At 42.0% G+C, this 12,127-nt stretch overlaps 1 protein-coding gene across 1 annotated transcript in view; it reads left to right on the forward strand.

The window, feature by feature from the left end:
* DNAJC1 (DnaJ heat shock protein family (Hsp40) member C1) overlaps positions 1-12,127 on the forward strand; it is a 115,942-nt gene that overhangs the window by 92,373 nt on the left and 11,442 nt on the right. Inside the window, exon 7 of the mRNA XM_032775693.2 lies at positions 176-295. Coding sequence (XP_032631584.2) covers positions 176-295 — 120 coding nt within the window. The remainder of the gene's footprint in view (positions 1-175; positions 296-12,127) is intronic.

Below are 12,127 nucleotides of genomic sequence, written 5' to 3' on the forward strand. Positions count from 1 at the left end.
TGTAACAGAGTGGAAGAAACAGCATTCAACTAACAAGCTTTGGGAACCATATTAAATTACATTGTTACAACATCCATTATTTGATTAATTTATTTAATGTCTTTGTTCAGTATTTTATCCAACTACATTTTTTTCATTTTCTCAGCATAATACGTGTTTTACAAATGTTTTGCAGGCACCTGAATGGACAGAAGAGGACCTTAGCCAGCTGACAAGAAGTATGGTTAAGTTCCCTGGAGGGACCCCAGGTCGATGGGAAAAGATTGCTCATGAATTGGGTCGATCAGTGCCAGATGTGAGTTCACTCAGATTTGCTTTGTATGGAGAGTGACAAACCAGAACAAGACAGGCAGTGTAGAAGGCAGACATAGATGGGGTCCAACATTGTCTTTTGAGAGAGGCTGCAATCCTTTTAGGACCTGGAAGTGAACCATTAACTAACTAAGCAAGAAGCAGATGTCAGCAGTCCCTTGCTCCACAATTAACAGCTGTAACTGATCAGCTGTATGGGGGATTCTGGTGCTTGGAGACCTGAGCTACTGTAACCTGATAACAGAAAAACAATGCCAGTTTTAGTGTTCGTGGTAACCCCTTTTAACTGCAAATGGACATTTGTGAGACTTAGCTAAAGCTTACAGTTCTGTTTAAGCCAGGTTTAAAAAAAAAGTATGAATCAGCTAATAGCATTTAGACAGAGGGTTTCCATTAATTAAACTGAAATATTTCTACAGAATGATAAAACAGTTGGTCTGAGGATGATACTATTGCAGTTCCTACTTCCAGACTATACTATGGTTAACAATGGTATTGTGTAAAATAATTAATATCCTTATTCAAATGCATTTTTATGGTGGTGTGCCATATAATATATATATATAGATATATATATATATATAATTTGAAAAATTGTACTTAAGGATTTAAAGTGTTATCTTGAAAAGTATAAAAAGATTTTTTTCGTTTTCAGCAATAGATCACTTGTATATGCTCTACAGTGTCTGCAGAGTACCATTCAAAAGTCTTTTCAGTTGATCCTATTCCAAAGAGTCTAGAGGGGTTAAAGAGAATAAGATTTAAATGTTTAATTCTGTTGATGCACATTTTGGAGCTTGTTGTTCTGTATTTAGTAATAAAAACCTAGCAAAGATAGTTTTTTTGAAAACCAAACCTTCATTTAGTCAAATAGTCATAAATTGTCATATAGGTTATAGTGAGTTATCTGCAAGCCAGTTTATAAAGTGTTTTTACCTTTTCTCTGGAAACAAACGTAGAAAGGTGATTTTTATCCCAATCATTAAGAAACTAAATAAACCTATATTATATCCAGGCAAGCTATAGGGATCTTGATGTGCACGTGACTAAGCAATTTGTAACGCAATATACTCCAGATAGCGAAATACATTGTGTTCTGTTTAGAGATAAGTGTCTCTCACTTAACAGTACTGGCCAGGGCCTCATTAGAAGACACTTTAGTTTACTCAGCAGTGGTAAGTAATACGTTGTATTGTAGGCTGCTTGACAGGGTACTACTCCATGTGAAAAAGAAATCTTTAAACACAGACTTGCACAAAAATTGTTAACAAAAATCTTCCTGAGACAGACCATTATTATTATTATTTATGTTACCTTAGTGCCTGGGAGCACTAGTCAAGGACCCCATTCTGGTAGGCACTGTACAGACAGAGAATAAAAAAGACCAGTACATTTAGAATCTGTCTTTGAATATCTAGTGGGTCCATCTCTAAAATCTCTGGGCTCTAACAAATTAGACAATGCAAAAACCTGTTCTAAAAGATTACATTCTGCACCCTTCTTCATCTGTTGTCGTGTGTGTGTCTGTGTGCGTGTGTATGTATGTTAAAAATACGTTTTTATAGAGAGCCTTTCACACATGAGAGATCCCAACATGTTGACTGTACATGCCCTTATTGGGGGAGAGAAAGAAGACTGCTGTTCAGACTCCTGAGAGAGAGAGAAACTGAACCACTGGATCCTCTGTCCCCTGAGCTGTCTGGCGAGAGATGAGAAAGATGTATCCCGTAAGCACTGAGCTGGCAAGGAAAAAAGAGTCATAAGAGATTTTTTACAAGGGGAGTCAGGGTCTGGAAATATACCTGCTATAGCATTGATTTCTTGTGGCCTGTATGTAACAGGGTGGCTCCTGCTGGAGCTGGCCACCCCTGATTACAGAATGAATCACACCTGGAAGAGATCAGGATGATTGCCCTATAAAGAGCAGCAGGAGGCTGCAGAGAAGGGGGGGGGGAGCACAGGAAATTGTAGCGTGTGTGAAGGACTCCTGCAGGGAAAACCACAAGACCAAGGGAGATGTGACAGAGCCGGAGCTTAGGGAGCAGGAGGCTCCTGTTGCAAAACCCGGATGGAGTTTGGGCCTAGAAATTGGGGGCCTAGAGGCCTGTGCCAGAAAGCTAAGTTCCAGCTTGGATGAGCTGAGAGGATGGGCTGTGAAAACAGAATGGGACAGAAGAGTTCGGCTGTGAGAGAAGACACGGGAACGAAGTATGGACTGTTGTGTGGTGATGGACTTTATTTTGGAACTGTGAAGATTAAGAGGAGTTTGTTATTAAACCAGCCCCAGATAGAAGGAGATGTTATCCACATGAAAGCCTGTGTGCAGTTCTAAAGAGGGCCTGCAAATGGAGGCTAAAGGGGCAGGGTTCCTGCAAAGTGACCCAGGCCAGAACTGGGGAGGCGGGAGTAGTCCGTAAACAGTCACTGTTTAGCCCCAGCAATAAAGTAGCTTATGTAAGGCTTGTCTATACTAGGCATTAATCTGAACACTTCCTGCCAATGCTGGTGCAGCTCCACTTTTGTACACCAGGCACCAGCAATCACTATTATATTTACCACTGTATTGCATAGACCTGCACTGAACAGGTTTCAGTGAAATGGTGCTTAACACGACAGAAATTGCCTGGAGCCCTGTGTACATTAGCTCCCCCATTGTTGATGCTTTGGCATTAGAAACTGGAGTTAGGAAGTACCGTAAACATGGATATCAGGTTATTCCTTAATCTTGTCAAAAGTGACATAAAGTCTTTATTTACAGCATAGTCTAGCATTATCCAGGCTGGAGGGACACTGGGTTTGTCTCATCTAAGGAATGAATCAGAACTCTTACATGTGGTCTTACAATAGTGTGCAATGTTCACCCTAATTGTTTGCATCCATGTGTGGAATTAATTTTATGTGCACCAATATGGAGGTAATGTATGGCGGGGGTGGGGCTGAGGAGTTCGAAATGTGGAAGGGGGTGGGGGCTCAGGGCTGGGATAGAGGGTTGTGGAGGAGTGGGGGTTTCAGCTGAGGTTGAGGGCTCTGGGGTGGGGATGAGGGGTTCAGGGTTTGGGATGGGGCTCAGGGCTGGGGCAGAGGATTGGGATGCAGGGGATCTGGACGCTGGGGTGGGGCCAGGGATGAGGGGTTTGGGGTGCAGGCTGTAGCTGAGAGAGAGGACTCCCCACACCCTCTCTGACTGCAGCAGCCCAGGGCTGGCACAGAGGCACCTCTCCCCAGCAGCACTAGGGCTGGGGCCGAGGTGCCTCTCCCATGCTGCAGCAGCACCAGGCCTGGGATCCGGGGGGAAGGCCCCTCTCCCTGGCCACGCAGCTTAGAGGGAACTTAGATAGTGTGGGCTTTTTCTTCTTTATAATATATCAAGAAAGCCTGAGATTTTTACAGTAATTTTTGCTTACTTTTTGCCTAGAAGTATCAGGAGTCTTGTTTTACCTGTTTTTGCAAAGAATTCTTTGTAGGGCTTGCAAACTACTGTATTTGACTCTTTGAGGATTGCTTTCAGGTGTTTGTCAGGAGCATGGCTAAATAGGTATTAACAAAAATTAAGTTTTTTTTTAAATAATCCAAATAGAAATCTTCCCTCTTTTCAACTGCGCAAGTTTCAGTGTTTAATGATGTCCCACTGGCTCTGTATAGTCAACAAAAGGTCCGTTAGCAAAAACAGTAGAAAAAAATTAGTATTTGCAGTGTTAAAAAAGAAAACCCAAAAGTGCTGACCATGATGCATAAAAAAGAAGCAAAAAAAGAGCACCGGCAGAATTTTTTCTTCCCACTTTTGTAGGTCATCTTATATTCCTTGGTGGTAGTGAGAATTGCAATACCAAACTGTTCTGAGATCCTCATTTCCACTGCAATTCTTAAGCAGAATGGAGTGATTTAAGGAGAGTGTTTCTGGCTTTTGTCAACATGTCAGATCCTTAACGTTATTTTAACTTAGTCTTTTTGTGGTTTCAAGTGTTTGTTTTTGTATGTTGGCTTTTGTTTGTGTGTGCATTGGGGAAGAGGTTAATAATTCTCATCCTGACACAATATATCATATAATATGCTTTTGACCAGTCTTAAACAAATCTTAATTTTTAAAAAAATAATTGGGCTTTTGGCCTTTATTTCTTTGCCTGAAAAGTTTCCGTTTATTTTAAAAAAAACCTGCTTAGAAATATAAGAAATGCAGTGTACTCTTCCTTGGTTCTGCTAGACAATATCTTTGATACCTGAGCATTGTGAGCATGATGTGTGGTGAGCTCTCACCTTTCAGTGAGATGAAGGCATCCCTGTTCAGTGCCTTGGCCAAGCAGTGGTTAGACGGAGTTCAGGGGAAGGGAGCTCATACCTTGCTGCTAATCGGGGCAAGGTAGGATAATCCTAAATGATTAGCTGTGCTGTCAAAGAGGTGATGTAATAACAGTTGATAAACTTCCTTCGTAGCAACCAGTGGTGCTGCACCTCTGTTTTTTCATCTTAGGATATGTTTGAGGGTATATCTACACTACGGGATTATTCCGATTTTACATAAACCAGTTTTTTAAAACAGATTGTATAAAGTCGAGTGCACGCGACCACACTAAGCACATTAATTCGGCAGTGTGCATCCATGTACCGAGGCTAGCGTCGATTTCCGGAGCGCTGCACTGTGGGTAGCTATCCCGTAGCTATCCCATAGTTCCCGCCCGTCTCTCCGCCCGTTGGAATTCGGATTGAGATCCCAAGCAGAAAAAACAGTGTCGCGGGTGATTCTGGTAATGTCATCACAATCCTCCTCGCGTGAAAGCCACGGCAGACAATCATTCGAACCCTTTTTCCCTGGATTGCCCTGGCAGATGCCATAGCATGGAACCAGCGGAGCCCGTTTTTGCCTTTTGTCACCGTATGTGTACTGGATGCTGCTGACAGATTCAGTACTGCAATGCTACATAGCAGCATTCATTTGCCTTTGCAGGGTAGCAGAGACGATTACCTTCCCTATGCACATCTGCATGCCATTGTAAATGGCGATAGAGATGACGGTTATCCGTCGTCTGTACCGTCTGCTGCTGTCATGGGTGCTCTGGCTGGCCTCGCTGAGGTCAGCCTGGGGCCCATGCACCAAAATGGGAATGACTCCCGGGTCATTCCCCTTTATGTTTTGTCTAAAATAGAGTCAGTCTTGCCTAGAATATGGGCAAAGAAGTATACTAGGGAACCAGAGAACACAGCCGCTCTGTTCAGAGCCCAGATCCGCAGGCATATGGGAGCTCAGCCAAGAATGCAAATCTTTTTCGGAGAATGCAGGGACTGTGGATAAGCTGGTCTCAGTACTCCCCCTTCTCCATGAGTGTCCATTTGATTCTTGACTTTTTGTTCGCTTGTCACACCAGCACTGTGCTGTGCGCTTCTGTCTATCATAGCTGGAAATTTTCCTCAAATCCTTTGGCATTTTAAGGAGCTCTGATAGAACAGATTGTCTCCCATACAGTGATCAGATCCATATCTCCGTATGGTCCATGCCGGGAGCTCTTTTTGGATTTGGGACTGCATGGCCACCCGTGTTGATCAGAGCTCCACGCTGGGCAAACAGGAAATGAAATTCAAAAGTTCGCGGGGCTTTTCCTGTCTACCTGGCCAGTGCATCCAAGTTCAGACTGCTTTCCAGAGTGGTCACAATGGTGCACTGTGGGATACCACCCGGAGGCCAATACTGTCGATTTATGGCCGCACTAACCCTAATCCGACATGGCAATACCGATTTCAGCGCTACTCCTCTCGTCGGGGAGGAGTACAGAGATCGGTTTAAAGAGCCCTTTATATCAATATAAAGGGCCTCATTGTGTGGTCGGGTGCAGGGCTAAATTCGGTTTAAACGCATAGTGTAGACCAGGCCTGAGTCTCAGCAACGCCTCCCCTCTTGGTGCTGAGGTCTGATTCCACAAAACCTCAGAAAAATATCTCCAGTAGTCCTAGCTGAGACTCTCCCATCCTGAGCCTTTCCCTCAGGCTTGACTTCCCTTTGGTCTTATAGGAATGTCTTGTGTTACCTACTGTCTTTAAGTTTTCCCCTAAAGTTTGGTACAACCATTCTTCTTTCTTCCATGGAGCACTTCTACAGCCTTTTTTCCAGCTCCGACAGCCACAGCTGCTACACCTTCTATAGTTTCCTCTCTGAAAAGACTTGTAAGCAGGCTCTGCTCCATTCAAGTTCTCTCATTCCAGGCCTTCGACCTGGCCATTGAGGAGAACCCCAAAAGAATAAATGGACACAAATCTGACATCAGGAATCATAACATTCAAAAACCGGTAGGAGAACACTTCAGTCTTTCTGGCCACTCCAATAACAGACCTAAAAGTGGCAATTTTTCAACTAAAAAAAACTTCAAAAACAGACTCCAACGTGAAACTGCAGAACTGGAATTAATTTGCAAACTGGACACCATCAAATTAGGCCTGACTAAAGACTGGGATTAGTTGGGTCATTACTAAACCTAACCTAATTTGCCCAATACTAATTTTCCCCCTACTGTTACTCTCACCTTCTTGTCAACGATCTGAAATGGGCCACTCACATTACCACTTCAAAAGTTATTTTTCCTTCCTTGGTATCTTGCTGTTAAATGAATTGTCTCGTTAGACTGACCTCACACTTGGTAAGACAGCTCCCATCCTTTCATGTATTTATACCTGCTCCTGTGTTTTTTCACTCCATGCCTCTGATGAAGTGGGTTCTAGCGCATGAAAGCTTATGCCCAAATAAATTTGTTAGTCTCTAAGGTGCCACAAGGATTCCTCGTTTTTTTTGCTATTACAGAGAGTGTCTTCAGCTCTAGTTTCAAACCTGAGCTTTCTCCTCCTGCACTCTAAGGGACAGGATATGTAAGCAAATGAGTTTTCCATCCTGCTGTAACCAGAATATACACACACTTTAAACACCTTCCTGTGGTTTGTCTTTACTGATGACTCAGATAACAATAAGATTGAGTCTTATATCCTATACGCTGGTCTATGTTGCAAAGTTAGGTTGGCTTAACTACATCACTCTGGGCTGTGAAATATTTTGTGCCCTGTGCAATGTGTTTAAGTTGAGCTAAGCAATGCTGTAGATCAGGGGTAGGCAACCTATGGCATGAGTGCCGAAGGCAGCACATGAGCTGATTTTCAGTGGCACTCACACTGCCCAGGTCCTGGCCACTGGTCTGGGGGGGCTCTGCATTTTAATTTAATTTTAAATAAAGCTTCTTCAGCGTTTTAAAAACCTTATTTACTTTATATACAACAATTGTTTAGTTATATATTATAGACTTATAGAAAGAGACCTTCTAAAAACGTTAAAATGTATTACCGCGGCACGCGGAACCTTAAATCAGAGTGAATAAATGAAGATTTGGCACAGCACTTCTGAAAGGTTGCCGCCCCCTGCTGTAGATACCACTCAGTGAACAGAAGGATTCTTCCATTGATCTCGCTACTGGTTCTTGGAGAAGTGGATTTACTACAGCAACAGAAGAACCCCTTCCTTTGCTGTAGTAAATGTCTACACTGCAGCTGTGTTGCTATTGTGTTTCTAGTGGAGACATACCCTAAGCTTTCTTACCAAACTTGGCTTTACTTAGGTCTCCTGGCCAGGTATCATTTGCTTTGGCCTCTAATTCCTTCTGCCTCTCAGATGCATATCCTGGTGGGAGTGAAGATGCAGCTGCCACTATGACTTAATAGGGTTTATATTTTTATGCAGGGTTTAAGCACACAGCATCATATGACTCATCAGAGGAGTCCTGTGTCCCCATGCAGACTCTACCATCCTGCTAGAGACTATTACCCTGCTACAAGGGGGAAAGAGCCTTCTGGGAGGGGCAAACACTTCAAGCCCTGCAATGCTACATTAGTAGCTGAAGCATAGTTGAGAGAAAATAGTAGGGGACAATGAGGGGCAAATGTGGGAGGGGCAGCCAGTGAAAGGTTGGGGATAACTCATCTCTACCCCCCAAAAAAGTCTTGGGATGGATGGAGGAAGGTTTATAGAAACAAATTCCTTATTTGTTGGGAGCGTACTGAATTTCTTTTCTTGATTCAGATAACAATCTGTTAATTAGATTGATGCAAAAAACTGAAAAGAATCTCCCTGAATTGACAGATACAAGTGTGAAATTAGAAGCTGTGTAGTCACTGATGATGATTAGTCGTTATTTTGTAAGCCTAGTGGTTTGATTGTTCGTAAATTCAAGAAGTCTATACACAATAATATCTTCACTGTTGCTTTTTCTTCTACTATTAAAAATTACCAGAATCATCTATGACCAATATGGATAAGCATCTGGTCTAACTTAAATTATAATTTATCCACAACTCCTTGCAAATAGGGATTTATGATATAATAGACCCATAACTACATGGCCTTACTGGTTGCTGCTATAACTTTGGTCTTTTGATGTACATGGAGTTTTTCTACTACTATAGTAATTCTAAGATCACTCAAGAAAATCATCCTTAATCAACCAGTGTATCAAAAAGTCCAAAACAAGCCAGGTAAGGCCAGGCTCAGTGTATCCATGTGTCTAATTATCTAAAACTAGTAACTAGTAGTTTCGTGTGGGACTTGTAAATCATCTTAATTCATCCAAAATGGAGCGCTCAAACTGATCAGTATAATGAAGTAAGACTATATTTGTAACTGAAAAGATAATACAACTTTAAAAATCATTTTCTCTGCAATTGGCTTGTAGTATTAATTAGATTTGTTTTCATCAAGTGTTTTGATTATGAAAGGGAAACTGGGTTCAGTTTACTCTAATTACAGTTCCTGCCTGCTGACCTGGTTACCTGTGCCAGGGCTCTGTCGGCCTCAACACATCTGGTCTTTGACCCATTTTCCTTGCTGAATTTGTAGCTTCAGGCTTAGGTCTCATTTCTGTATTTAGTTCTTAAGGAAACAATTGCCCTTAAACAAAAGGCAAAATTGTACATTTGAAGTGTTTAAACAGTGTGGAAAACCAATAATATATCCTAAATTAGGAAAGGAGGTTTCAAGTCTGATATTCTTATCAAATTAACATTGTTTGCCAAATGAAGATTTATTACAAATAATACAACTAGCATTGTTAAATTTAAAGGCACAGAAAAGGTATCGGTATATGACATTATAAAAATATAAAGTTCATGGCCACACAAGATCTACCTTGGTACACATAAAAAGTTTAAAATGTTAATTTATGCCTTTTCAGCAATTATTTTAATAACCACAAAGGGCATTCAAATTGTAAAAATAACAGAGGAAATAAAAACTGTCTGGCATGCAAAACACACTTCAATGTGATTATTAACTGCAGGTTTTCTAAATTAAAGGCAAAGAGATCTCAGATTTCATACTTGTGAAGTAATATCATTCTCTTGCCTGAGAGGATGTAAACTGATTCTTGCTTGACTCTGCGGTCACTAATCTCTTGCATTCAGGTTGCGATAGCAGACAGATAGGGGATTTGCTGCCAGCATGGAAAAAGGCCCTGGTAGGCAGCAGAACAACGGACAGGTGGATAGATTTAAGCAGACTTTACTAATTAGCATGTTGCCTGACAGTATGAGGTAAGAGTTCTGCAGTTCTGTAAGCTTCCCCATATGTCAAAAAAAAAAAAAATAATGAAATAATTAACGAGCTTTGAGCTATTTGGGCTGAGCTCCTGGGCGCATACTAATTTAATACTTGTGTGCTTTATTGTAAAAGGAATTGCTTATTTTTCAAAATATAAAGACTAGGTTTATATTAAATTCATTAGTTTATTATTAGGAAGAACATCTAGACATGGAATGATCCATAAATAAAAGTTTATTTATTGGGTTTGTTTGTTTTTTTTGCCACTAGAAAACTTATTTTTAAAAGTGCTGATTTTCTTAATATGTGTTTTTATGTTCTGCTTAGAGCATACCAAGCTCTTCCGTAGATTGACTCAGCTCTTAGCTGTGGTGGCTGACAGGATGAAAGGCCTCCTGGTGTCTTCTCAAGCTTTTTGGATTGGTTTACTACCTGCATCCATACTTGCTACAAGTTGGTGCGGGTTGTATGCCCATTCAACTAGAGCTCAGGCGTCATCAGCAGCCTACCGAGCACAAGTACCTATCCAGGATATCTGCAGGGTCACAACATGGTTTTCAGTGCACACCTTCACAACCTCAGCAGGCCAGAGATGACGCTGGCTTTGGCAGAACTGTGTTGCAATCAACATATCCACGAACTCCTACCTGCCTCTGGAGATACTGCTTGGGAGTCATCTAACATGGAAAGGACATGAGCAAGAAGTTGAAGAAGAAAAAATGGTTATTAGCCTTCCATAACTGTTGTTGTTCAAAATGTTACTCATGTCCATTCCATGACCCACCCTCCTTCCCCTCTGTCGGAGTTCTGGCACAAAGGAACTGGGGGAGGGGGGAAGTTGGTGGTGCCCTTAATACCAATGTATATGTGCACCACTCCAGAGGCTGCCAGAGCTAGTCCCCTAAGGATACCACTGAGGGGAAAACTTCTGGCACCAGTGCATGTGGCGAGCACGCACACTTAAATAACATGGAATGGACATGAGTAACACATCTTGAAGAACAACAGTTATGGAAGTTTAGTAACCATTTTTTCTGCTTCCTCTTAAAAACTCCCCTCCCTGTCCCTCTTCAGGGACCCCTCTCTAGAGGCCTCTCAAACAGGAGGTGGACTCCTTAATTCAATTAAGGGTGACAGAGACTGGCTGTCCTCAAGACAGGGACAAAGCTTTTACTCAAGATATTTCCTCATCTCCAAAAAGAAGGTTGGGCTGGAGACCCATTCTAGATCTCAGACTGCTGAAAGTCTTCATACACCATGTAAGATTCAGGATGACCCACTTGGCCTCAGTAATCTTTTTCCCTAAATGAAGGCAACTGGTCTGTGGCCCTCAATTTTGTAGGATGCCTTCTATCATATAGGCATTCCTTCAGATTATAGGTGATTACTGTGCTTTACGATGGGCCGAGGGTACTTTCAATACAGAATTCTCTCTTTGGCCTCTTGGAGGCACTGAGAGTTTTTACGAAGACGCTCTCCATGATAGCAGCATATCAGCATTGTCAAGGCAACCTGGTATTTCCTTAACTTGACAGTTGGCTGCTCACGGAACGATTGTATCAGGAGGTACAGATTGTGGTCTTCTCATTACTTGACTTTTTTCACTCATTGGGACTTCAGGTAAATCTAGAAAAGTCCAGTTTAACCACCCACCCACAAGTTATAGAGTTTATCAGAGCAAATCAGAACTCAGTTCTGGACAAAGCTTACTTACCAGAGAACAGATTCCTTGCAATGAGCGACCTCATTGTCCAACTCTGTCTCAGCCTGCAAATGCTGGTCCTGTTCTGCCTCGTCCTTCTACACCTTATGACCACCTGCACCTACTTGACATGTTTTGCAATGCTCCACTTCCAGGGCCTCCAAACATGGTTGTGAATGGTCTCTGCTCAAGCAGATACACCCTGGATAAATGAGTTTCACTTTCTCTGAGTGTCCTCAGGTCCCTCATTTGGTGGGAAACAAAAGGGGTTCCCTTTGTTTCCCCGCCATCCACAAAGAAACTGATTACAGATGCCTTACTACTGGGTTGGGAAGTGCACCTGAATGATCATATAGCTCCTGGCTTCTGGACTCCACAAGATTAAGCCCATTACTTCTTGTCCGACCTTCAGAGGAAATAGAGAACAATTGATCACCATCCTCTTTATAACAACCCTTAATGTATTTGAAGACTGTTATCAGGTCCCCCATCAGTTGTCTTTTCTTAAAACTAAATATGCCCAGTTGTTTTAACCTTTCCTCATAGGTCAGGTT

The sequence above is a fragment of the Chelonoidis abingdonii genome, chromosome 2 (genome assembly GCF_003597395.2).
Source record: "Chelonoidis abingdonii isolate Lonesome George chromosome 2, CheloAbing_2.0, whole genome shotgun sequence".
Lineage (NCBI taxonomy): Eukaryota > Metazoa > Chordata > Testudines > Testudinidae > Chelonoidis > Chelonoidis abingdonii.